We start from the raw sequence: 27,463 nt of genomic DNA, 5'->3' as shown, positions 1-27,463 counted from the left end.
CAAGACAACGCACCGCACGTTGCACAGTATGAGAACTGATGAAGGGACGTAAGAAGGAGCTGCAGGCTGGTTTCTGCCTGTGGGCTCTCAGGCAGCGGAGCTCCACAGTGTGGGTTTAACACCCGTGCTCCCTCTGACGCTCCCTGACCTGCTCTGATGGCAAGAGCTTGCACGGCCAAGCCAGGACCCAGCTGCATGTGGCGGCTGCTCCAGTGCACCTGATCCCTGACAGGCGTGAGATTAAATTCTGCAGCCAAAATCGGCACCAGCACATCAGGGCCAGCAGACGAGAGCTGTGCCTGGGAGCACCACCGGTGCTCGGAGGAACAGGAGCTGGGAAGGAGCAGGTGACATGGCCTGGGTCTAAAAAGCTGCTAGTGGGACTGGTCCTTTAGGCAGCGGGTTGTAGGGAAGCAGAGGGGGGGACTGGAACAGCTTCTCGGAGGATTCCCTTGTGCGAAGGGCACCCTTGCAAGCCAGCAGCCTGACTGGCGAGCGCAGCACAGGACCGGGGCACCGCTGGGGCAGGAGGCTGCCGGGAGCACAAAGCAGGTACAGCCCCAGGGAAGCTTGCAGGAGTTCATTTCTACTCCGCTTAAAGGAGCATTTTCTCTGCGTTTTTGTCTTGTAACTATGTTTTCTCTTCCTTCTGCTAAAAGAAGCTTAGGATGAAAAGCATCACTAATGTTCTAATTGCAAACAAGGTATCCTGGCAATCCTCAGGCTGGTCACTTCTGTGAAAGCGATGGATCCAAACAAGGCTGTGTTGTGGAATAAAACGTCTGAGCTCCCGTACCGAGAACCGGACCGAGATCCCCGTTCCTGCCAACTGCAGCCGTCTCGGCTCTGGATCAGGTGTTATCCACACACCCCCCAGAAGCCGGCAGCAAAGAGACAACTGGAGAGGACAGTCACAGTGTCACCCGATGTGTATGCTCCTCTACAAACTGCGGAGGCTCCTCACATTCGGGGGGTGTCACGAGAACTGGAATTCACGTGGCGAGGGAAGGTGAGAAACCCCAGAGACTGCTCCAACATGAGCAGGAACAACCGCTCCACTCTGACACCAGAATTAAATAAATAAGTAAATCTGTGTTTCTCCAGGATTTAATTTATCATTAAGGAAAAGGGAGATTCTCTGTTCTAGTTGAGATGACAACAGGCTTGGTATGAAAGTTTTCGTGCAAGCTACTGGAGAGGAGGGTCACTGCCTACACGGTGTTCCTATACAGACCTACAGTACACAGGAACAGAAAACAGCCACCTATGACAAATACCACCTATAAGTAGAACCTCCAGGTAGTGTTTTTCAGCTGTAGGTGAAAACATTACAAGGTGACATTTCATCTCCAATTCCAGTTGAACGCAAACGTATTTTTCATTAATCTCCACATTCGATTCAAAGAGATGCCATCAGTTTGCTTAAAAAAAAAATGTTTAAAGCAACCAGATTAACAGATTTTAAACCGAGAAGGACCATAACTTTACAAACCACAAGCCACTGGAGTTTCATCCAGTGTTTCCCCCAACTAACCACAACTGCTGGCGGAACCAAAATGTAACTTTCAGCTACTAAAACTGAAAACAAGAGAAAATAGATCGTATATGAAGGTGAGTTATTCAGGTTGCTAACCAAGTAATTGCGCACGTGTACCTCGAATGCATTATGCCACAGCTAGTCTGGATACAGCACAGCCAAAGCAGGAGAGGAGCGTGCTCCCGGTGCCTTGGCCAGAGGGGTTTTTTCCTAACGGTAAGCAGAAGGTTGAGAAAGCACTGTCATGCACAGCAAGTATTTCTCCCCAATTACTTATTCCTGCTGCTATTTGTCCTCACGTCGTATTGGGGCCACACTCCGTATTGCTGCACACAGTCAGGAATACTTCTTTGTAAATGCAATTATTTCCTCTCATTCTCCCACTGTTCCCCAGTTGCCACCCTATGTTAAATACTGAGGATTGCCTTTCTCTTTTCTACACGCTAAACTATCACTCAGGCTTGGGTCTTATTTTAGAATAACAGTAACTTTTCAAGTATTTCTTTTTACAACCTTAAAATGTACCTACAGGAAGCAACTGTGAAATTTTTCTTTTAATCCCTTTCAAAGACCGTTAATCTTTCCTAGAATATCTTCCCAGCGATCCTGCAGCACTGAAACGTGAACGATGGCAAATTGGGCTGCGACTGTTTAAGACGTGGCTCTTCTCTGCCCTCTCACCCCAGCAGAGGCAGGGGAAGGGGAACACGTGCTGCACTTCAGCTGCCCCAGTGCAGCTAAAACCACTCGCAAAAGCAGCTTAAATGAAGATACCAGGCTTTGCACGGAAGAGGCTGGGATGACACCGTATCTTCCTGTTGGCTCTGCTGTGAGGATAGCACCACAAAGCACTGAATATTTTACGGTGCAGCCAGTGTTATTCCAAGTCCATTAACTGGATTTAACCCTGCAGCAGAACACTGCTCCAAGCAGGGAAGTCCGGCTTGCCTTGGGGAGCTCCCCACACGCACCGCCCGCGCCCAAGGGAACCGCTCTGTTCAGAAGAATTCGGCACAGGACAAGCGTGCAACACCCGCAGAGATGAGGCGTGAGGGGACCCTGGTGTGACCGGGCTGCAAACCCCCCGTGTCTCCAGCAAACCTAGCACTGACGGTGGAAGTACAAACGGGCAGTGCTAACAGCAGAAGGGAAGCGTTTCCTCCCTAATGGGGACAACTCGGATGACAAGTCCCGGAGCGTGGCTGCTGTGTGGCCTGGGAAGAACAGCACATGCTGGAAGGAGGGTAAGCGCAGGTATTTTGGTGGCCCAGATGAACCAGGCAAACGTGCATCATCCTTCTCATCTACAACACAGATCTACCCCCTTTCTGAACCGCTAGAATTTCAACCTCGGACAGGGTTCTGTGTCTTCTCTCCTTTAAAAGAAATAGTTCATGAGCAAGGGGAGACCTCTGCTTTCTGGAAGACCTAGCGGGCTGCAGATAAGACTATTAATTTCCCTGTGTTGAACAGGATCGTGGATAATGACCCACAAATAATTTCTGCAGGGATACTTTTTTCCCCAGCTCAAGAGGGGTAAAAGAAAAGGTTACAGAAACTGAGAAGGGGATGAATCATTTTTTATCAGGGATCTATACCGCAAAGTCTTTGAGGCAGTAATACTGCATTCGCTGCCTCAAAAATCAGCAGAGCAGTTACAAACTGCCTTTGGATGGGGATGAAGGGAACACTTGTGTTGCGCAGGAGTGGATGAAGAAGAAAGCTTTAGCTGCTGAAGGACTGAATTTCTAAAACCTCAAGGGTTTGGCTTCCCCCCCTCCACTTTTGTAGGAGGAGGAAGAATAAGTGGTGTTTGTAATTATCCAAGCTGCTGAAGACCTGGCCACACAGATTGGAGCATTTGGTGTCAGGGCCCATTTGCAATATCCCTGGTAGAGTCATCCCTAGAGACACAGTGGATAAAAGAGCATTGCTAATAGCAGTGCTGCTCTGCCTAAAAGGAGAGTAGATTTACTACAGTGATTTTGTAAAGGATGGCTGAGAAATTAAGCATAGCACTTATGCTCTGCAGCTTTCTCTATCTTTGCTAAATAGCAAGCACTGGAAATACCATCATTTATTTATTCCTTCTCTTGAAATCTTAGTTGGACATCTGCCCATGGTCCCATTACTTTACTAACAAACCTGAAAGCTCCGCGTTAAAAATTCAGTATGGAAGTATTCCCAACCAAGGAAAGACTAGGGTTTTCAAAGTATCTAGGAAAGAGGAGGCTTGATTTGGGAGCAAAGTGGCCTTTTCTCTCTCCATTCACAGTATCCCTGCAGGTCCTTAAAGGAGATACAGTGTAGTAGGCAAGAAAACCCTAAGACCTTTTGTTTGTATCCTCTCTAGTTTCAGATTTTACCAGATTCCCACACCTGAGAGTCCTGGCTGATGGGCCAGGTGGGCATCTCCTGGCAAAGCAGGAGAGGAGCACTGTTTCAGAAGGACCTCGAACGAGGACATTCAAAAAGTCCCTGTGAAGCTGAAGGCGGCCAAGCCAAAACCTAAACCCACATGATCTGGAAGATTTTGGGTTCCTGGAGATGGTGCGATGAGGGATGGCTCCTGAATAGAGAACGCTTATGGAAGTTTGTGGCATCGCTGTCTTCAGAAGAGGAGCTCCAGATGAGGATTTCTTACTGGTAACTGTCTCTGCTTTGGCTGTTATGCTCAAATAGTGTTATCGGCTGAAGGGATCGCTCCATACAAATGGAGCAAATGCACTGTTAGTTCAGTATTTCACATTGTCCACATCATCAGCAGACCTGGCATTCAGAGAGGCAGAAAACCTCCTTGCGCCACAGGCTTCAGGGGCAAACAGCCTCTCTGCGCTTTGCCAAGCCCTCCCGGCCCCGTGGGGACGTGTTACGAGCTCTTCTGCCTCCGCCAGCCAGGCGGCACAGGCTGTGCCTTCGTCCGTAAACAGCTCCTGGCATGCTTCTGCTGAATTCAGTGGGAAAAAGATGGTTTCCGCAATTGCCGGCTGGCCAGGAGGCAGGGATGTCAAGCAGTGATTCTCACCCCCGTTGCACGGTGCCTGTCCAGTCTCCTGCTGGCTCTTGGGGCTGTCACCTGCACGCAGGGAGAGCTCAGCAGCCTTGTCTGCAACAGCTCCCCGCCTCCCAGAGGAGGAAAAAACCACATCCATAGCATTACTCCTCGTCTCGGAGAACAGGTCGCAACACCTCTGGCCCCCATGCCACAGGGCTTTGCCATGGGAAGCCTGATCACATCTGCGGATCTCCCTGGCCAGCTGGAGGGGGTGAGGGGTCCCGGGGGTAATTCCCAGGCACCCGTAGATTCACGGATGGGTTTGGATGCAATAACGGTACCGAAGGCTTCTGTGCTTCAACGGAAAGGCTTCCCTGCAGGTGCTGGAAGCTTTAAGAGCAAACGTAATGAAAAAGGCAGCTCCTACAAACCCGGTCAGGTTCTGTCCAGCACTGTAGGCACAGAAGCCAGTTCTTGAACTAGCTCAGCCTTGACATAATTGAAGTCCAAATCACCAAGGGTCTTCCCCATTCTGGGAGAGAATATTAAGTATTAAATTAATGCTCTCCTTTCTCTCTACACTCTGTCTCTTCTTCCACAGGGACTGGCAAGGAGAAGGTGTCCTGCAACGAGACCTCACTGGCTTCACCCCCAGCAACTCCCTCCATCCCCAGGTTTCCTGTGTCCAGCAAGTCCCGGTGTCCTTCCCAGTTTGGGCAAGCCAACGGCCTCCTCCTTTGCTTAACCTTGGGGACTGCACACACTCATTTTAGCAGACCTCCTGCATTGCAGACTGAGATTTGGTTAAGCCCCTTGAATATAAAACTAGACAAAATATTCTTCCATCCATCACCCCTGGCTTAGCTAACATAAAGACAGAGCAGGAAGGACACAGAACAATTACATTTTTACTTTACCAGGTGCCAGAATAAAACATTGTCCTACACATATGTATATTTATTTTCTCCCAGGACAAGATGGTACAAAAAAGGATCACAGCTGACACGTGCCAATCATACTGCTCAACATACTCCCATAAAGGGCAGTATGAAAACTTGTAGCGGAAAACAAATCATCTGAGAAAAATAATTGGCTTTCTCTCTGCCCAATACCCTAAAGTTCAGATAAAAATGCACTGGGCTCTTAATAGCAAAAAAAGCATTGATAGGAAACAGGGAGAGGCGTCTAGTTAGAGGAGTCAGACACCACAAAGATGCAGTATTTGTACACCATGTCCCGCTGTTGGGTTTTTAACACTGAGCGTACCACTGTTGACATCTTGTAATGATCAGCATTACAAAACAGGCATCACTGATAATACTAAGACCTTTACCAGGAGGTGGAGAGGCAAGTGTCCTTTAGAATCTTGCTTTTCCACATGGGTTTGCAGACAGAACTCTAACCTAAGGCTCCATCCATATGTGCTGCCATGGTACAGATGTTTACTTAAAAAAAAAAATGCTAAACTAAAGAAAAATAGCCTAAAGATATTTCTTTTCATAAAAGAGCTATTTGTTAAGCCTACTCCAAACCAACTTTAAGATATTCGTATTAAAATAACCATCTACACAGCCTTGTGCAGACTTTAAAATTCATACCATAAATTACATCAGTGCAATTTGACATGGGAACACTCTGAAAGCTTGTTAAAATACCCTCTTCCAACTGCAGTTGTGCTGGTTGAAGAGGTTGCCTCCTCCAGCCTTCCTCCACTGTTTGTCACTACCCTACACTTGGAGGGCCTCCATCCCAGCGTGCTAGCTCAGCTCTTCACAGGAGTCTCGCCTAACATTTTTCAGTAAAAATGAGCCACTTTTTTTCCCAAAACTTGGGTTAATTGCATAATTAGGTACTTGAGATAACTGATTTATCTTCTTACAGGGGAACAGAAGGGAGGCAGGTTGGAACCAGAAGTCCATGATAAACTTTTCCTTGATGGGAATTGCTGTGCGCCTTCTCTGCCTGAGCTCCACCTCATCAGAAAGGCAGTACAACCACACACAATGCCTCCAAATTTGGTGTCTTGGCTATATATCCAAAGAAGCCCTACCGGTGAGGAAACAATAACCAGAGCTAGAGATGACCACGTTGTAGCAGGGCCCCTATGCTTTGATGAGTCTATCTGGAAGAGTCCTTGTTTAAGGAGTCTGAGGTCCTATCACTATCAGCAAGGCCACTTGCATGATTTCCCCCCAAACAGTGCAAAAGTGGCAAGCAACGACGACAGTGACACCCACCAAGCTGCGGACCCGTGAGAGACCGCAGGTAACAGAGCCGCTTGCGTTTCAGTCAGGGGTGGGCAACGCACTGACAGTACAGCACTACAACGCTACACACATGCAGCACCAAACTGTACCAACACGATTGACTGCTGATGCTGTCACGAGACCACACGGTCCATAATGCTGCTCTCGTGCTCTGCCACATAGGGTCTCGTCATAGCCTCCTCGTCATCTTTCATCCAGCAATTCAGGAAATTCTAGTTTAGTAAACAAGTCCACTGAAAATCGGACTGCCAAAGAGGAGGTTCATAGGGAATACGGTTTCTTCTTTTTGGGCACGGATCTATTCCAGCTGCCCGAGCGGAAGAGCTGTGCCAAGCTGGACGCACTATGCTTTCCTTTCTAGGGAGGGAAAGAACCAGTCCTGCATATGATGTGCGATCTGGTGGCAAACTAAAGATATGGATCAGAAGCGCACATTGCACCATTGTGCAACATCCGAAACATGAACACTTACGGGAGGATAGGTGGACAGCTAGACTCGGGAGCCAGCCCCAGAGGCAGCCCAAGAAGGATCTGCAGGGAGGGAACGGAGGAGACGGAAAAAGCAGGAGAGCAGAGCACCAAGACGGGCAACAGAACAAGAGTACCAACCATGATCAGCACCTCTGCGAGGAAACTGGCTGGGAGGAGCGAGCAGAAACACCCATGTCCAAAGCAAAGCAAAATGGGTACATCAAAAAGGGATGAAGAAGGGAGTTTGAGATGGTTTTCCTTCCTAGTCTAACTCTGTGTTCATTACTGTTATGGCTAGAAGTGAAATAGTTTTTTAAAAAAAAGCAAACGTATTTTATTTTCCATGATTTCTATTTGGTTTCAGTAAGACCATCAGCTCATATTTTACACAAAGATTCATGAGAGGCCCAGATCCTGAAAGGCATCACCAGGACGGACTGTTCTGAGACCAAAACAGCGGACTGTCTTCCTCAAGCCGAACCCAGAGGGACGGGGTTCAGCCTGCGTGCGTAAGTGTGGGTACGTAAGCTCCCGCCACAGTTAATAGAGACGTGGTGGACAACAGGGTGGAGCGCAGCTGAGCTCACCTGCAGGAGCCCACGGGTGGGACTCAGCCGCCCCAGTAAGGACCGCGTCCGGCACCGCAGGCGCTGATCCCGCCCCACCTCCCGGCCACGTCAGGAGGCCGCTCTCCGCCAGCCCCGCACCAAGCCTGCCAGGTCTACGCTGATGTCTCGGACTCCCCAGCACGAGGTGCCCAGTCCAGGCAACCGACTCCAGCCTCGGGGCCGATGCTGAAATGTGTCTGGGTGCCCTTCACCGCAACCTGGAAATCCGACCAAGAGAACGGGAACCATGCAGCGGCACTTGCATTTACATGTCTGAACATGGAAGCTGAGGAGAGCCCACGATTTTCCTTTAGTGCTGGATGAGCCCGTGAAATTAAAGGGCAGAAATTTGCTAGTCATGAGGACATGGAAGGAAAGCTGAAGAACAGAAAAGCCCACGTGCTCGTCCCAGAAATCCCTTCAGTCCTACAAGCAGAGAAGTCATCGGGCAAAAAACACTGGAAGTGACTCACCAGCCACATGATGGGAGCAAAACTGAGAACGCTGGGTTTGGGGAACACCAGCCCATTCTGGAGGGTTCTCAGTGAATGACCTGCACTTCACCAAGAGGCGAGATAATGATCCTGGCTGAGAACTAGGTAGAGCAATTAGGAACAGTAGCGAAATGATTCCAAAGAGGGCAACACCGCACAAATGCACCATGTCAGAAGTGATTAAACCCGTTTGACAAAGACTGTGAGGAAGACTTTTTTTTCTTCCTCTTTGCTCATTGCAAAACGCTAGCAGGCTGGATAACAAGAAAAAGGATGTGGACTGTTTTTACTGGTAATAGGAATTGTAATATAATTGTCAGCACTGAAATCTACGGACAATTACACCATTGTAGAATATTAAGGATGCCTGCTTGTTACATGAGTGGGCAAGGAGGACCAGAGAAAGAGTTTACATTAAAATCCCATCATCTATTGTAGGGCCACTGATTATTCAGAACAGGACGTTCAATGCATGTGGATTAGCTTCTGAAGTAACACATTAAAAGGTCCTTCATAAGATTTTGTCGCAGACCACTATAGAAAAAAAAGCATTAACTTCTGTTTATCTCCAAGTTCTATCAATTAACATTTGCACTACCAGGGCGACTTCGGCTTGAAGGAAAATGCTGGATGTCCCACCCAACAAACAATAAAATATCATTTCATTTTCTCAAAAGGAGAAAACTGATCACTTTTCTATAGGTACTGCTTCATTCCAACATAGGGGAATGCTACTTTGGATCTCAATGTAATGAATATAAATCTGCTAAATACTTGACTGCTGTCTAGTCAACGAGGGATGACGTGGAAAGAAGAAAGTCCCAACTAGTCAGGTGAATATTCGATGCTTCCTAAGGGGATCAGCCAAGGGAAATTAGATTAGGAAATCGATCAGAGGAAATGCGAGAGGTTTGAAATTAAAAAGTAAAAGGCAACTGGGAATGTTTGAAGAGCAATTTCTGTGTGACCCAGAACTACAACTCCATAAATCAAAGAGGAGAACCACTGCCACGTGCCCCTCCCAGGTCAGCAGCAAAGTGACAGCAGCAGTTACAGAGACAACTCTATCAACAGGACATGATGAAATAGATAGTGGTCAATATAAACTGAAAATCAGAAAATGAAGACTAATAACAAGAACAAATGACGTAGGAGTAAAGAAATCCACATTTGGCCTGGCAAAGGACTATCAGAGAGGGGGTTTGCTGCTGTTGTTTAAATTTTGTAATATGAAAATGACTTCCCAGCCCCTGTGCAAGCCAGTCAGTCACTAAGCAGATAGTCTATAATTGCTAACAAATACAGACAGCAAAATGACTAATCATTTATTTTTCTATTTTGCTGCTGTGGAAATACATTACTTTCCTCTCCATTACCAAATAAGGATTTTTTGCAGGAGCTACCTGATACTGAATAAATTGTTTACATCTAGAGAATGTTGTATATCATCCTCCTTATCTTCTCCCTGAAGATCTTCCCGGTTCAAGAAAAGTTAAATACGTTTTGAAATATTGGGACATTCAAAAAGACCAGAAGAAAAGCAGTGTCAGGCCAATGTTCAAAAAGGGGCAAGTAAAACGTTCCATGAAACTACAAGTCAGTGAAATAACACTGACCCTAGGAAAATGCTGGGAAAATTGATTTGGAATTTAATTGACACAGCATTAAAGAATACCTGTATTAATACTGCCCAATCAAGCTGTACAGTAAATAGGTCTTCCTACTCAAACATAATTCCTTTCCTTGGTAAATTACAAGTCTGATTGATGCAGAGAGCAGTATTGATGTAAGACTCACGCTTGGCTGAGACCTGCGTGACATTAAAAATGAGTGGTATAAAATGTCAGTCAGGCATGTTCCAAATGAACAAAAATCCCGCTGAAGAGCAGCAGTCAGAGCGGTCACTGGGGAACGCGGCCCACCACGTGGGCGCTGAAGAGGCTCTTCAGGGTGTTGGACTTGACTCTGTTCTAGATCCTCATCAATTATCCTGAAGTAAATGCAAATCTCTGATCAGATTTGTAGATGCCACAAGGCTTGGAAGAGCGCTAGGAGAGATCAGGGCCAGGCAATCCCAGAATCAAGAACAACAGACACCATAGAAAGCCTGCAGCATGCGTTTGAGATGCTACACATTGGGAAGTCAACGGAAAGGAAGACAACCTCCCCAAACCAAACAAAGCTCCCAAGAAAGGAACTGCTTAGTAGTTCCACTTCGTTCAGTCAACGTGGGCCAAGTAACCCCAGGTTAAGGCATGTGTAGGACGCAACGCAGGAGGAGGAACAGGAAGGGAAACCCCCCCAGTCCCTCCATCTAGCAGGATATGTCATGGGGGTCCCATCCCTGAGACGCACGGGCACCCCCACACTCCCAAACACGGCCCCGGGCGGCCGGAGAGCAGGGACCTGCAGGAGGGGCTGCGCCTGCCTGGGACGAGTGGCGCAGGCAGGCAGCAGGCTGTCTGGTACCCGCGTTCTTAAAAACCTCTTAAAAATGGAGGAGTGACATATAAGCCACAAAAATGGCAGGAAAACTGGAGAAAATACCTTCAAATGAAAGCCTGGAGGAGTTTGGCCTCTCTTTAATTAAGGAAAGGAAGATTGAATGTTGACTTGATTACCATGTATAAATACCTTCATGTGAAGACATACCAGGTACTAAAGTGCTCTTTAATCTAGAAGATAAAGCGTAAGGACAGCTGGAAGCTGAAGCATACAAATTTAAATGAGATACGAATTTTAAACAGTGAGGGTGATTAACCAAATAACGAAGGAAAGGCACGGATCTTCTGTTCCCTGAACCAAGATTGATGACTTTCTGGAAAACATGTTTAAGCTTTGCTTAGTGAACACACACACACCCCCCCCACCCCCGAGGGTGAAGAGCATCCTGCTGAAGAGATACAGGAGGTCAGGTCGGGTGGTACAATAGCTCCATCTGGTCTTAAATTCCAGGAACCCATGAATACTGAACAGCAGTTTTATGTCATTCTTTCATGTTCACGAAACAGATTGTAAAGCAAGCAGTAATGAAGTGTTTTTTGCACAGGAATTAGGACTCCAGAAGTGAGGTGTCCAAGACTCCCACTGCTCCAACAGTCTATTTTCGCATCTCATAGCATCCACTCTGGTTTTGCCCTTGGTTCTGAACCAGATCCAAACGACTATCTGGGTCAGGTGTTTTTCCTTCTTCCCCCTCTATATTTCATACAGTCTCTTTAGGACTCAAGACCCTGCTCCTATAAGCCTCTACCACTCTGTGAAATAACATCTGGGTTCAAACCATGTCAGATCCAAAACTCTCACAGCATCTTTCCAAGCAGCGCACTGCACTCTGCAATATAATACACTCTGGAAAGCTGGATCAGCTTTAGAAGAGGGGAGGACTTGCTTTATACGGAAAGATCCCTCAAAATGCTTCTAAGGTCTTGGGCAAAAATGAAAACCACATGGATCTGAGCTGTTTGGACATGCTCCAGGCAGACAGTGATTGTGTTTGCATGCTATCAGCTATTTTTCATATGAGCAGTTGTTCATCAGGACACTGGCAGGTTCAGATAGAGTGCCTACACCAGCAAATTTAACAGTATAAACATTCCTGGGCGCTGTTCAAATGGCTCTTGCCAGAGTTTGGCTGAGCCAGCTTTCACCTTCCCAGTTCAGGAGCTGGCAGAGGCCATTCCCAAAGGGGAGCTGGGATGCAGCCGTGTTATCTGAGAGGATAAGAGAGGTTAATACTGTGAATGCCACCACACTCGGCCACCTGATCTCAGTGCTGAAAAATGGACTGGACACACTAAATTTCCAAGGACAGAGGTAGCCAGTGTTTCAGAAATAACCTGAAAAACCATCCAACTGAACCAGAAACTGAAAATTATTCATCAGATTGGAGTCTGCTCATGGGTTGGAAATGTGCCCATGATTCACACACGGAAGTCCAACTCTATAATAAATACTAACAAGCGGCATTACTTCAAAACAGGAACAACAAAAGCAGTAACTCCTCTCTCAGAACAGGACTATGAGACTTCACAGCAGGGGAAATGGGGAGCCGTGCTGCCTCACTGCCCCATCAGCAAGCAAAATGTGCTGGAGCCTGATTCTCTCTTCTGACAGCCAGGAGCCTGCGGACAACCCAACAGCCAGCGCTCCAGCGACCAGACTTCTCTGGGGTTAATTTTGCTCACACAGATAGGAAAAAAAAAAAAAAAAGAAGAAAAAAAAAAGAATCAAGGGGAAACCAGAGGCCAAGATTTTATTTTCTTGACCCCCAAAATACTTCTTAAACCTTCTGACTGCTTCATGATGAGATCCTCGGGCAGCAATTCGCATTCGGCCCAGACAGCCTCATCCTCCCCAGAATCCCACTGAAAGATGCGCGGCCCCACAGCTCTCTCACTTTATGCTGTATTCCCGGACTCTGTATCCTTCCCACACACACACACCATCTTCTCCCAAGAGCCTTCTGTAACTTCATGCTCCCAAGACCCAAGCGTCATAAGAAGACACACTACCAAGAAATTCAACTTACATCCCCCTGTTCCAAACCTTACATTTCAGACAATATATCATTTGCTACACCCCCTCAAAAACAACCACTCGCCCAAATTCCCACTGCGTCCCCTGGACCCTTTCTCCCGCAACCCGGCTCTGTCATCCTCCCCTCTCTGGAGAAGCCAGTCTCACCTCCAGTATCCGGATCATGGAAGTTGGGGTCCAGTCCCTTCTCCAGCAGTCTGCAGACCTTCTCCGCATTTAGCAGCTGCACGTACTCCATGAACTTCTTCAGATTTGCCTGCAGCCATGACACCCCAGGAAAACACACAGTACACAGTATTAACACCCCAATATGAAGAAAGAAGCCACCACAGAAATATCCCCTTTCAGGAGACCCAAGGCAACCATCAAGAATGAAGGGGCAGCGCCCAGCACAAGCCAGGGCACATGAGGGTATGCCGCAAATCTACACGGAACACGGTCCTTCTGCCCCTCTCCTCAAGACTGGGATTGATGGATCACCCCATGGAAACCGTCCCGGGCTGCCAGCCACCAACCTCTGCCCCCACCGCAAGTCCCCCGCGAAGGCGCCTTCTGTTCGTACACACCGCGAGGGCAGGCACACACGTTGCACGCGCTTGTGACACAGGCACATCAACAGACACGTGACTTCATCATTCGTCAACGGTTCAGCACGGCGCTGGCTACGGAAGGTGCTGTGCCAGCTGAGCAGCATCCCAGCGACGGTGAACCGTACTGCCCGGGGTTTCATCCGCTTCTCGCTGCTACGTCGTGTACATTGTGTTGTGTCGCAAATTCATTTTAAGGGCAGATCACCCGTCTGCCTGCTGAGCTTAAAACACTTCGGAGGAAAGATCAAGCTACTCAAACAGCGACCATTATTGTATGGTGCAACAGGTATGGCTGCCACACTGTCTGCTGCGAAATTGTGCTTTAATCTTGCTGTAATTTTCTGTCTTTGGCAAAAGACTAAATCTTGTTCTCCTGAGGGGACTGAGACTCTCTTTTAAGGCCGCCAGGTTGTTTGTGGGTTGTTTGGCTTTTTCCCTTTTTTCTCTTTTGGATAGCTATACTTGATGAATACATTATTTTATTACATTTCTAGACTCCAGAAACTGCAACTCTGCCAGGCAGGCAGGTAACACTTGGGCAGACTACAGTGTGAAAACTCCATCTCACACACATTTCCAGTCCAGATTTGCAGACCTTTGATTGCAGGCTGGCTGGATTTTTTTGAGTTTATATTAATCAAACCCTGCAGCAGCCAGCTTTAGGAAAGGCGCTCTAGAAAGTGTCTGACTTTCTGTGCAATTAGCTGAGGGAAGCCTTTGGGAAAAGCTCCAACCAACCGGTCAAGCTGCAGCCAATGGTCAGGGAACGGCTCCTGGTCCTGTGAACCACAGTGCAGCTGGCTGAATGGGTCTGAGCTCAGCAGATTTTTCACCCAGTGAAAAGACTTAAGTTTCAACATTTTCCCCTAATTTGATATAGAAAAAAATATATCTTTTATGAAGCAAAATTAATTCCCAAGTGCTTCACTTGAAATTTCATTTTGAAGATTTCCAGTTGGAAAATAGAAAAAAAAAAATCTGAAAATACCAAACAGGATGCAGAAACATGCCCAATTCTTTTCAAAGGCTTCCTAAACAAAATTTCGTCACATATTATTTTGCATAATATTTTGATTTTGTCAAAATTTAATTTTCTAGGGAGAAAACGTAATACTTCTAGAACCAGTTCTACAGAAGAGCCTGCAAATCCCAAAACTTGAGACCCACAAGTTCATCTGTGCTGTTTCTCTGACATGCTGAGGAGACCATGGTAAGAAGTCAGAGAGAAAATATCACCAAGGTGAAACTTTCCAAGGATGAGACAGATTAATGCTGGGCTGTGAACCTGGTTTAAACCAAATTCAGTCACTGTGTGGTTAGTCTGCAGAACCAAGCCTAAAACATGTAGCATATTTTTTCTAAAATCAGCACCACGGAGCCATGCCATAAACAAGCCAGGTCACATATTTAAAATTACATAGCCATTTTAGCGCATTACCCCCTGCAACTCCACTCCATCTCAGCAGACCTAATTAGCTCAGGCAAAACCCTACGGTGAGGCAGCTCCACTGCCCCCATGCCAGTACTTGACCTGCTCGCTCTGGCTGTCTGCAGCGATACGCAGACGCGTGCCGAGATGCCAATGCCACAGGAATGCACAAGATAATGCAGAAAGCCACAAACACGCAGTTCAGTTCCAAGGTTCACTCCCCTTAGTGCCCCAGGTACAACAGCGCAGTAAGGCAAGAGCCAAGAAGAGCAGGGATTCAGCGGGGACGGCGGATGCCGCAGCTGATCCCTTGGTGCAGAGCATGGCCCCGCTCCCCGTCCCAACCATCCTGCCCATCCCCAGGTGTTCCCTCACATCCCTCAAGATCGGACGAGTCTTGGCAGTGCCACCAGGACAGACCCAGCGCGACCGTGGGACAGTGCCATGAGCGAGGAGCAACCACTCAGAGGGTAAAAGGGTTGGGTCACCCACACCGGGAGGTGCTGGAGATGTCTACGTGCAGCACAAGCAACTCCCACGGCACCAACACTCTCATCACGAGTGCGGCGAAAGGGCAACTGGCATCAACTGCCGCAGGGCACAAGCACTGCCTTTTCGGGTGGCGAGACATTTCCCCGACCCTCGCTGCTTGGTGTTACTTCTCCCCCAGAACCCCTCTCGCCGCACAAGTAACTGAAAGCAAAATCCACCTCCTGCTTCACTACCCCTTCAGCTACTGCAGAAGTACAGAAACACTGAAGGAAATCACAGCTGCCTGCCAGCAATAGCACAGACGGGACTTGACAACTCCAGCAACCGCCTCCAGGATGCCATCCCAAAATGCCTCTTCCCAACCATCACCCGATGGCGCAGATTTAACCCTGTTCCTTCCGCTCCTGTTTGTCCATACGCCTCTTCTCCTCCCAGCTGCCATTCAGTGGACAATGCTAACCTAACCCAACCGACGATGCTCCGTGCGTGGCCCCACTAAACCCCTGCGGCCAAGCACGGCACTGCCAGTCCCACCGAGAACCGCCCCACGTCACGGGACCCGCGGAGGCAGGAGCCGAGGAAGGGACCCCCCAGCACATGGCCCATCCCCTTGACGCCGGCAGCCCACGCGGGGCCCTGCACCAGCAGCCTTCCTGGGGCCTCCAGGGACGGAGAGGCCCTTGTGCTCGCTCCCTGCGAAGGCAAACACCGCACCTCTGCGTATGTGACAGCGGCTCACGGCAGTTTCACTTTTATGCTGCTACCAGACACATCCCAGGCACTAACCTGACGTTCTGCTCCTGAGGTCCTGCCAGCGGCTCTCATTTACAACCCCAGAAATGCATCCTACCCCAACCATCAGCGCCCAGCAGCAGTGTGCTCATTTATATTCCTAGTTTTCTAGGTGCTCAGGAATTGAAAACTTTTTTTGACAGTAGGAAGTTGATGCACTATGTCAACTTTTAATGCTACCTTTTATATTTAGAAAGGAAACTGAAGAGAAAGTGCATGAGCAAAAGGCGGACGCAGAGAGAGGCATCCTCGATTCTGGGATCTGCATTCTCCCACTGCTTGTTCGTCATCACGGGTCCTGTGCCCCAGGCAGGCATTAACGGGTCTACGCATGGAATTTCCCTTTGGGCAAAATCAATTACTACCCTGCATTTCCAGATGAAGAACAAAGAAAGTTCATCTATCCAAGGTCTTGGACCAAATCCACAGCAATGCTTCAAAAATCATTTATAAAGTCCAGAGACTTAACCAGTTAATTTTTACATAGAAGAATACTCTCTTTCCATCAGTTTGTAGCCGCCGATCTGCTCTGCAGCGTGCTCCAGCTGTGCAGCTCGGTGCCCACATTAAGAAGTTGCTGCAATTTGCAAGCTTAACACTATGGGGAGAGGGTAGGACACCAGCACAGTGATTTCTGATCCTCCCTGGCCCAGTTCTGTTCCTCCAGTTTGCTCCTGGACCTCAGGGAACAATGAAAATGCCTAAGAAAACCGAGAATATAGATAATGAAAAGGAGCATTCACCCGAGGTGAAACGTTACGGCACTACAAGAATCCCATGCCCAGGATTTAAGTGACAGCCTTACTCCACTTACAAACAAACCTGAATTAAGGCATAACAAGGAAAGAGACCAAAAGAAAGGAAAAAATAAAAAGAAGATTGCAACCTAGATGGTGTTAGAGCCCGGCCTTACTAAGAGCTGTGTTTGTGCAGCAGGGGCACTGAGCTGTGGTGGGAGGCATGGCCAAGCAGCCAGGAGCTGCCGAAAGACGACAGGTTTGGAACCACGCGTTTGGGTAACACAGAGGCAACCGGAGCGACCGCAGCAACTCGACTGCGGGCACCAGGAGCAGCAGCGTGTATGAGTAGAGTGGCCCAATGCTTCCCATTATCAGACAGCTTTCAGTTTCTTATTCTTTACCAACAGAGAGGTATATAATTAGCTCAATTAAGCTGTTTTCCAGAATAAAGTTAGAGAAACATATGTTGTTTCATTTAAGTTCAATATTTCTATGACCACAGAGAGAGAGAGAGCACCGTTTCTATGCACTAATTCTGGGGAGGCACTCTCCCGCTGCGCAGATAGCTCTATGGCGCTACACCAACAGCCAGATCTGGGAAATAACAGAAATTGGATTAGGTAAAAGAAGAGGGAATTGCTAACTATCTCAGACATCCTGGTCACTCTACCCTTGAAACCATTGAATCAAGATGCAGGGTCTCTCTTCCTTGGAGGTCTCTCACCCATCTTGCCTTTGCAGCCCAATAACCAGAGAACTGGACAGGACAAGAGGAAATGGCCTCAAGTTGCACCAGGGGAGGTTCAGGCTGGATATTAGGAAAAATGCCTTTCCTGAGAGAGCGGTGAGACACTGGAATAAGCTGCCCAGGGAGGTGGTGGAGTCACCATCACCGGAGGTGTTCAAGGAACGTGTGGATGTGGCACTGTGGGACATGGTTTAGTGGGTGTGGTGGTGTTGGGTTGATGTTGGACTTGATGACCTTACAGGTCTTTTCTAACCTTAGTGATTCTGTGAATTGAAACCCCGCGTCAAGCTCCCTGCTGACTCCCAGCACCTCCTGGACGTCCTTCACGGTCCCTGGAGAGAAGCTGCGGCAGGTCTGGGGAGCCTCCGCAGAGGAACCCCAGCTCTGGCAAGGCGTCTGCCGACAGGCGGGGTGCGCAGTTACCCCTCGATAGCCCGCGGGCATCTGCCCCCAGGTGCCATTTCAGCTAGTTTGGTCAAAGCGGCCCATTCCCACCAAGCTGGTGCAGCCATACCTGAACCACCACCAAAGCATGGCACAGGTCCGAGCAAGAGCTTAACCAAAACCAGACCAGCTCTGCGTGGTGCAGGGAAAGCCGTGCGGCAATGCCGGCCCGTGGCACAGCCCTCCCCGCCAGCCCCCTCCTCGCAGAGGGGACACGGAGGTTCTTGGGGAGCTACTCCCCACCCGGGTGCGACCGTGGTCATCGCAGCAGCCCCGGGCGCTGCGGCATGCAGAGCGCGGCCAAACCAACAACAATTCGATCCTGGCTTTAACGTTTTCACTGAAGTAAGATTTCAGTTACGCTAAAGGTCTCTCCCATCTTAAAAACACACCTGGTTAACCTGAGTTTGCAGCATGACAGCTGATGCGGACGTCTGTATTTACAAGCATTTATAAAAATGTAGCGATTAAATGGCCCTTCTGCCCACAGTCACGAATTCAAGCGTGCTTTTTTCATTCAGACTCAGAAGCAAAACATACTTAGCTTTTGAAATCAACTCAAACACTACAAACATGTCACAGCCATGTCCCTTGCTGGGGACATTCTATCCACTTTCCACAATGAAGCAAACTCTGCTATTTACATTCTTCCATGTCGGTTTTTCAGCTTATGCTGCACAGAAAAGCTTTCCTACCCGATTGTTTTCCATTTCAGTTTAGCTAGAAACACTGAATATTTTCCTTATTATTTGGACTGATTCACTCAAAGCTGAAAGGAGATTTGAGAACTGAGGAAGTAAGGAAGCTTGTTTTCCTACCCCAATCTACGAATAAAACCTTTGAAAAAAAAATCTGTGAATAAAAAAATGGTGGGACAGGAATGAGATCTCATTATTCTAAGACCTTGAGGGATTTGGGGCCAGGTTTTCAAAGGTATTAAGGTGACTAGACATGAAGAGAGAGCGCAAATGTCAGACTCCCACTGAAATCAAGGGGAGCTAAGCAGATGCCTAAACTGCTGTGGCAATTTTGAAATCTCACTAGATGATACTTGCTTATTTTCTGGCACTAAAATACCTTTGGGAATTTGTGATTAGCACCACCCATACAAACCAAATCTTCCTTTGTTTATAAGATCAGTCAGCTTTAAATACAAAAGATAGGTACTGATAAGTTTACTTTTTGTCTTCTCTGTCCAGTACAAACATTTACTAAGTGATAAAGACTCCATTTAAAACATTATTTTGCTTTAATTTTAATTGAATTTCAGCTTTCATCCAACAGCAGTTTGATACAAATCAAAATAATAATAAAAAATGATCAGAAGCCAGTAAAGGCATGGCATCCCATTTCCTACAGGCAAAAATTAAAACCTAAATATATCTATCTATATAAAGCTATCGAACTGCTTAAACAAACGCTCAGAATGGATCTTCCCGTGAGCAAAAGCACCGTATTTAGCGTGAAGATTACGGTGATTTGCAGATCGGTATGTTTGAATGGCTATAGTAACCAGAGCGAAGCAAGCTTCCTCTGGGGAGGAAAAAACCCCAAGATCCAACAAAAACTCAGGCAAATAAAATGAAAGCTCTGAGTAAGACTCCACCTTGCTCTTCTAAAGGGCATGTTGAGTCTCGTTTCCCAGGTGCCTTCCCAGAAGCAGCGGCAAGTGGCACAGCCCGGGCAGGGGTCGGGGCCAGGGGCTGCGGGCAGGCGGGACCCCTCTTGCCCCCGCGCCGCGACCAGCGAGGTCTTTCAGGAAACCGCCACAGAGCTGAGCTCACACCTCCTGTATCTACCGCCTGCCACCTGGAAACCCTTTGGGAAGCAATCCCTGTCTTTGGGATCTTCTTTCTGGTGGGTGAGGCTGCACCGCTCCCCGAGGAGGAGGAGGAGGAGGAGGAGGAGGAGGAGGAGGAGGAGGAGAAGGAGGAGGATCTTTGCCAGGAGAGACAGGAACCAAAGCCTGGCTCTGTCCTTACCCTTTGGGCTACTGCCCGAACCACGGCTCCGGTGCTTCAGCTCGGTTCACGGCTCATTACCCAAAACACCCGCCTCAGCATATGACTCCCGGCAACTTTGAGGTGCCCTTGTTTGTTTACGAGAGTTGGAAGGGGGTTCACGCCAGGAGAGCGCCTGGGGACGGGGCGCAGCTCCAGCCACCCAGCTGGCAGCCGCCGTGCCGCAGTCCATTATCCTCCGCTAGCACCAAACCGCAAGAAAAATCAACACCCTCCAGAAAAGAAAAGCTCATTGAGAGGAAACTGGTGCGAGGGAACAAGCCTCTCTCTCTTGAATTGAAATGAAAGAAAATAAATGAGATATTCTTCTTGCAGAGAAATTATTCTGTCACTCGCTATTCACCGCGGGCTGGGTGCTGGGGGAAGCCAACCTCAGGCACCCAGCTCGGGTGCTCTGCAAGAGCAGAAAAACAACACATCCCCTTCACACCAAGCACATGCTGATGTTTCCAGCAATTACAGTATCAAGGAAAGACTAATCTTTTCTTGGTGTCCAGTTTGCTGCAAACAGCAGCTGGAATTAAGACAAACCATCCGCTCTGCAGAGCGTGGCGGCTGCTGCGGGGTCACAGGCCCTGGAAGAGGCTGGAGAAGACCGACCTCCCCCCTTGTGCCGACCGTCTGACAAACTCTCACACAGGCCATTAGGCAGCGGCAGATAGACACCTCATTGATTCCCACAGAAACGTCAAATAATCGATTTCATGACACACCATAACAACATTTAACTGCTGTCTCGGAGGCTGGCTCGGTGCATCTCAGAATCACAGAATCACTAAGGTTGGAAATGACCTGTAAGACCATCAAGTCCAACCACCAACCCAACCCCACCATGCCCACTAAACCATGTCCCGCAGTGCCATGTCCACACATTCCTTGAACACCTCCAATGATGGGGACTCCACCACCTCCCTGGGCAGCCTCTTCCAGTGTCTGACAACCCTTTCAGTGAAGAAGCTTTTCCTAATACCCAATCTAAACCTCCCCTGGCACAACTCGAGACTATTTCCTCTTGTCCTGTCACTTGTCACTTGGGAGAAGAGACCAACACCCACCTCCCCACAACCCCCTTTCAGGCAGTTGGAGAGAGCGATGAGGTCTCCCCTCAGCCTCCTCTTCTCCAGACTGAACAACCCCAGCTCCCTCAGCCGCTCCTCATCAGACTTGTGCTCCAGACCCCTCACCAGCTCCGTCGCCCTTCTCTGGACACGCTCCAGCACCTCAATGTCCTTCTTGGAGTGAGGGGCCCAAAACTCAACACAGCATTCGAGGTGCTGCCTGGAGCACCTCCAACACGAGCAGGACAGAGGCCCCGCAGAGGTCCCCAGGCGGAGGAGGCCGAGCCCTCGCAGAGGACCAGGGGCAGCCCTCGCCGTCCTGCCGGCAGCACCTCCCCAGCGGGGACACCTCCTCTGCACGGGATGGTGCCGGGATGTACAGGCTTTGGCCGGGATAGAGCTAAGTTTCTTCAGAGTAGCTGGTACGGGGCTACGTTTTGGGGTTGTGCTGAAAACAGCGTTGACAGCACAGGGATGTGTTAGTTACCGCTGAGCGGTGCTTGCCCAGCGTCAAGGGCTGCTCTGCTCCTCGCCCTGCCCTGCCAGCCAGCAGGCTGGGGGTGCCCACGGCCTTGGGAGCGGGCACAGCTGCGACAGCTGACCCCAACCGACCAAAGGGATATCCCAGACCATGTCGTGCTCAGCAACAAAAGCTGGGGAAGGAGGAAGAAGGGGGGACGTTTGGAGTGATGGCGTTTGTCTTCCCAAGTCACCATCACACGTGATGGAGCCGTGCTGTCCTGGAGATGGCTGAACACCTGCCTGCAATGACAAGCAGTAGATGAATTCCTGATTTTGCTTTGCTTGCGCGTGTGGCTTTCGCTTTACCTGTTAAACTGTCTTTATCCCAGCTCAGCAGTTTTCTCAGTTTTACCCTTCCAAGACACACTGAAATCCGGGTCTGCTGTTAGCAGAGGAGTATGGTGGGCCAGGCGGGCTGCAGTCACCCAGGGCAGCCTACGCGCGCTCTCAGCCATTACATCCTGCTGTCCTGCCCCTTCTTCGTTTGTCTGGGTAGAAGAAGTCAGAGACAAGCGAGAGGTCTCCTGCAGCAGAGGTGCAACATGGGCCTCGCTTGCGCCAAGCTTTCATACACCAGTTGATGAGGTCCGATGTGTTTCTTGCTGTAAAGGGGAGCCTGGGATGCAGATGGCACTGACAGCAGTGCCAACCAGCAAACAGCAAGACACCACCCTGTTCTCCATCCTCAGGTCTGGAATTCTTGCAAAATCCTCCTCCGGCCTGGGCACACACAAGCCCTCCATCCCATAGCTGGCTGCAGGCCCGCTCACACACCACCTCCACCGGTGCACGCTGCATCAGCACACGTGGTCGCTCCCGCATCCAGCTCCAGCGCTTCTGGCTCTTCACTAATGTCAGTCATCTACAACAGTAATGGCATACACGCTCCTAATAATTACTTTAAGTGTGTTTTAAGTGTGCTGCTTCTTGCGCCTTCAAGGTGGTAATATCCCAAATCTTCTGGTAGCACAATGTCCTTTGTGGACATTTTGGTAAATGCCAAGATTTTTCCGCACAGATTTTCGTTTATAAGCACAATGCGATTGCCCTTTTCTAACATGCATTTTTTTTTGTGCTCCCATTTCTAAATGGTCTACTGCAATTCAGTGGGAAAAATATCTACAAGAAATGTCACTGCCTGCAGATCCCAAGAGGCACAAGGGACTGAGGCTGATTGACTGACTTTACCAAGTCACTTCGTTATTGCTAGCAGTACAAGAAATCAGCTTTTCTACTTCTTAGAACAAGTCTGCTGGCACTCAAAAAAGGAGTTATTCTTATTTTTCTTACTGTTCTTTTTTAATGGCAGTTAAGAATCATGTTTCAAGGCCATTAAAAGATTCAAGTAATGTATCCCGCCACTAAAAGTCAGACTCTAAACTCTGAACCTTTTCATACTTCGCTCTCATACAGATGAGACCATTAGCCTAAAGATTTCGCACGTACCACAGCCTCAGGAGCGGTCCCACCATCCTGTTAGACCTAAAGCTAATCCTTCACAGCCCTTTAAATTACCACGTCTCAGAAAAAACGGTATTTCACTGCCCAAGCGATTAGACATCGCTACAAGTAACAGGGAAGCCTCACGCCTCAGGCGACGCATATGGTCTGCACCACACCGCAGAGGCATCACCTCCGTGCATCTGCTTTCCCAGAAGAAATCACCAACCCCTAAATGCACAGACAGAAGCAGAAACCCCCGCAGCAGCCGACCCGACACGTAAGCCTGTACACGCCTGCAGTGGTGGAGGAGCCAGCCGTTCCCCAAGTTGGCCCAGAGACACCTCCTCACTGCACATTCGACACAGGGAACGAATCCCCCACCCGGTCCTGCCCTGCCGCCAGCCCCCCCAGCATCCCTCCGCGAGGTCGGTGGCACGGCAGGAGGACTTTCCCCCCCACGACCCCTCGCCCGGCAGTGCCTGGTGCAGCCGCAGCTGAGGCAGCACAGCAGATGAGGCAGAAGCAGGCAGTACCGTGCTCTTCACTCGGGATCTGCGGTCCCCAGCAGCTTGCCGTTTTTCTCTCTGCTCAGCCAGCCACCGTCCCAGAGAGGAGCCCATGTCCCTCCACTCTGTCCCCCTCTCACCCTCAAGCCAGCTGCCAGGAGGCTGCACATGCACACTCTGCTCTCACCCTCTCCCAGCGAAACAGCGTCGATCTGTGCTGGGCGGGTAAGTCACACCGCCGCCGGCTCTCAGCGCCGGCATCGCTCCAACGAGTGGCCGCACGAGCACGTCTCCCACTCATGCCCCTCCTGGTGCTACCCCCTACGGCTGCCTCCACTGCCTCCCTCACACCGCACCCCTGCGGGAGCAGCCCTGGGGCAGGATGAGAGCTCCTCTTCCACCCTCACAAGCAGTGCAGCCCACGGTGCCCACGGCTCTGGGAAAACACCAGCCAAAGGAAACGCTCGTCAGCAGCCTCTTGATGGAGGCAAAAGGGAGCGGAGATGCAGGCTCCCACTCAGATGCTATACTTTATTGGCAAGGGATGGTTTAAAAATAAAGAAACAAGATGAAGGAGATTTGTTTTTTAAGTAGAAATTAAAGTATGGTGATTAAGTGAATATTTAATAAAGTGCATTTATGGCTACTACACGCTCGCAGGGGAAGTCCTCAGATGCGGCCGCGCGGGTCTCCCAGTGGCAGGTGCCTCCAGCCCTCCCTCCAGCAGGCACGGTCTCTCACTGGCGAGGCTCAGGAGGACCGTGATTCACGCTTCCTGGCACCAGGAAGATGCTGAGAGCTTTCCAGATTTACTGCCTGGATATTCTTACGCCACCAGACAGAAGCCTCGTGACTTTAATCTTTGTGAGTCAAACCTGAACCCTAGCAGCATTTTGTTTCTTGATCCTGCAGCTCTGCAAACACAAGACAGAGGACCTGCTTCTTCTCACTAAGAAGATTTTCACTTTTGGGGTAGGTCAAGCCCTTTGGAGGAAAGTTTTCTTCCATTCCGCTTTACGGCTGTGGCTCCAGCTAGCTCAGCTCTTGCGGTTGTACCCGTTTTAACTGAAAATTTACTACCCTTACCCGCCTGTCTCTTGCAGAGTAGAGGTGACCAGAAGCAAAGCATCACCCTGCAGACCCGCAGCAGGGGCCACGCACAGGCACCCTATGCCCAGCAGCGACACGGGCTGCCAGGAGGCCGAGGAGGAGGCACAGCACCCGGGTGCGCCTCCGTGGTCGCTCGGCCCTGGGCACCTCCTGCGCATCTCTCGGAGCCGCCACTGTCGGGCAAGAGCGGCTGAGCAGCCGAGAAGGGTCACGGCAGACAACGGCATGTGTCTCGTCAGAGGGCGAAAGGAAAACAGCCAAGAGGCTGCCCAGCCCACTGCGGGAAGTGGTCGCTCTGCACAGGGGGTTTCCGAGGGAGCTCATGATACACAACAACAAGGGAGCTAGCAGGGAGCCCTGGGGTCCCGGCCAGTCCCACATTCTTCCTAAGCAAGAACCCCCAAAGCCTCTCTGCACAGCCTTCCTTAGCACAGTGCCCTCCACACATGGGCCATCCCCACCGGCCTCTCCACGCCACCACTCCCTGCCCAGCCCTTCCCCACGCACTCTCCCAGAAAATTACTTTGATGGAGGCCGAGGGTGTCCTCGTGCCACCCAGCAGTTCAAATGCTGCCCAGTGCATGCAGCCACCCAGATGTGCAATGGCCACCGCACCACCGGAGCCCACCTCCTTCCTCCTGTCTCGCAGTTCCCATGCGCTGCTGGTCCCACCCCCCAGGAACCATCAAAGCCCCCATGGGGCCACATGTGGATTCAAGGCACAATTATTAGTGGCAGCAGAAATCTTCTGATGGTCCCAGACCTCTCCACAATTATTGTACTTCATTTCTTAGGCAAGAAGTGACATCATGGGACCACCCCAGCTGTCCGGGGGAAGAGCAATGCGAGAGGGCATCCAGCCAACACGTACTCAAGGCCTGGTCACCATTAGCATCCCTGATCCCTCCGGCTGTGCCAGCTGGGGCATCCCTGGCCGCAGAGACCGGTGGTTTTGGTGGGGCGCTGCTCCTCCCAGGAAACACCCATGCACGCAAAAGCACCATTCCTGCCACACTCCGTTCTCCAAACACCCAGACAGTCCGTTCAGTGCCTGCACCATTAATCTTGACACATGCCTTGATCACTGCCCACGACACGTGGGGGCTGCAGCAGACCAAGAGTGCTTTCCACTTGACATGTGGATCCTACTAGCGAAATCCTGACCCAAACGCATGGGTTAAAGCCAGAGACAAGGCAATGAGCCCGCGTGCAAGGCGGAGGTGTGCTGCAGCCTCTCACTGGGGGAAGGGAAGGCACGCTCCTCAATGCACACCATTGTGCTCTCCAGGCATTTAGTGACTCCTCCATGCCAGAGAATAAAGCTTCTCTTCAGCCGGCCCATCATATGTTCCTCTGCCTCACCGCCCCACGGAAAGATGATCCCACGCTCTCCCGCAGAGCCTAGCCCCAACACACACCTGCCTGCAAGCACACGTAAGCCGTGCCAGCCTATCCCTGTATGGGCACTCTTCCATGGCTCAAAGAGGTCCTTCAGCTTGCACCCCCACGTAAACCACCCCAGGCTTCAGCAGGCACCATCCATTCCTCGGGACTGCTCTGCAGTCTGGCAAGCGGGGAAGACCGGAACATCCCAAAACCTGGTATCTTCTCTGTGATAGGCCACCATCAGTGCTGAACATGCTACTAGGGCTTTGAGCTTGCCAGCTAGACTCCAGCCTTACCTTTGTATGGAGCTTGGCAAACTGCTTGTCATCCAGCAAAGTCTGGGTGTACACACGCCTTTTGTACCGGAACTGCAAGAGGGAAGAATGTCAGATATGAGATGAACAAAACCCACTCAGCATCAAACCACTCTCGAGCAGCTCCAGTAAACGTCATCTTGTGTGAAGACATTCAGTCTAGATCTGAAAACAACAACAGGTACAGAATACACTGTTCTCTTTCATAATTTGCTCTAATAGTTAATTGCCTTCCTCACTAAAGAAATTCTGACCAGTTTTTCATATTAATCTGTCTGGCTTCAGCTTCCAGACGGTGTGGGCTTCATTCTGCCTCTTCCCAATTAATTAGGGATCTCTCTAACAACAGGAAGGTTTTCCCCAGGATGGTTCTTACACAGGTGGTCTCGAGCTGACTTCCCCGTAAGCAGGCTGAGCTCCAAATCTCTCACTGAGGGATCTTCTCTTCTGTTCTCAGAGCATGTCTGCTGCTCTTTTCTGTGTCATGCCTCTTTCCACCGTCCTTTCAAGTACACTGACTGCCGCCCACAGACTGCTCCAATACCAACCACTCCACCCAACCACTCCTGAAACCCACTCGCTACTTGTCAGGGTACACTGAAGGGTTACAGGGTCACATTGTGCCACAGCACCACACTGGGAATTACTGTCAGCTTTCTTGGCCAAAAGGCTCAAAGAATTTCTGCAGAAACTTTGTTTTCCACAATGAGAGTCTTCCTTTGCAAGCAATCCTTGTCCCTGTATGTTTGTCATTTGGCTGACTTAGAGCACACTTTGATGGGACCCCCACTTACCAAATGACCTAGACAGCACAGTTGACATTGTTATATTCTCTGCCAAACTTTGTGTAGTCAGACTTTATCAGCAGCGATTTTACATTTACACCCAGGTCCCTGGGGTAACCACATCAAGCTGGACATTGGTCCCTAAGAAACCCCACTAGAAGTACATCTACGC

The 27,463-nt window shown here is 49.7% G+C and overlaps 1 protein-coding gene across 1 annotated transcript in view; it reads right to left on the bottom strand.

Moving 5' to 3' along the window:
• Positions 1-27,463, bottom strand: part of SHANK3 (SH3 and multiple ankyrin repeat domains 3) — a 358,709-nt gene that overhangs the window by 284,028 nt on the left and 47,218 nt on the right. Inside the window, exons 4-5 of the mRNA XM_059816355.1 lie at positions 26,489-26,560; positions 13,059-13,167 (exon numbers count right to left, since the gene is read on the bottom strand). Of these exons, the coding sequence (XP_059672338.1) occupies positions 13,059-13,167; positions 26,489-26,560 (181 nt within the window). The remainder of the gene's footprint in view (positions 1-13,058; positions 13,168-26,488; positions 26,561-27,463) is intronic.

Source organism: Gavia stellata, chromosome 4 (assembly GCF_030936135.1).
Source record: "Gavia stellata isolate bGavSte3 chromosome 4, bGavSte3.hap2, whole genome shotgun sequence".
Lineage (NCBI taxonomy): Eukaryota > Metazoa > Chordata > Aves > Gaviiformes > Gaviidae > Gavia > Gavia stellata.
The sequence above is the reverse complement of the archived record's forward strand: the minus strand, read 5'-3'. Positions and strand labels throughout refer to the sequence as shown.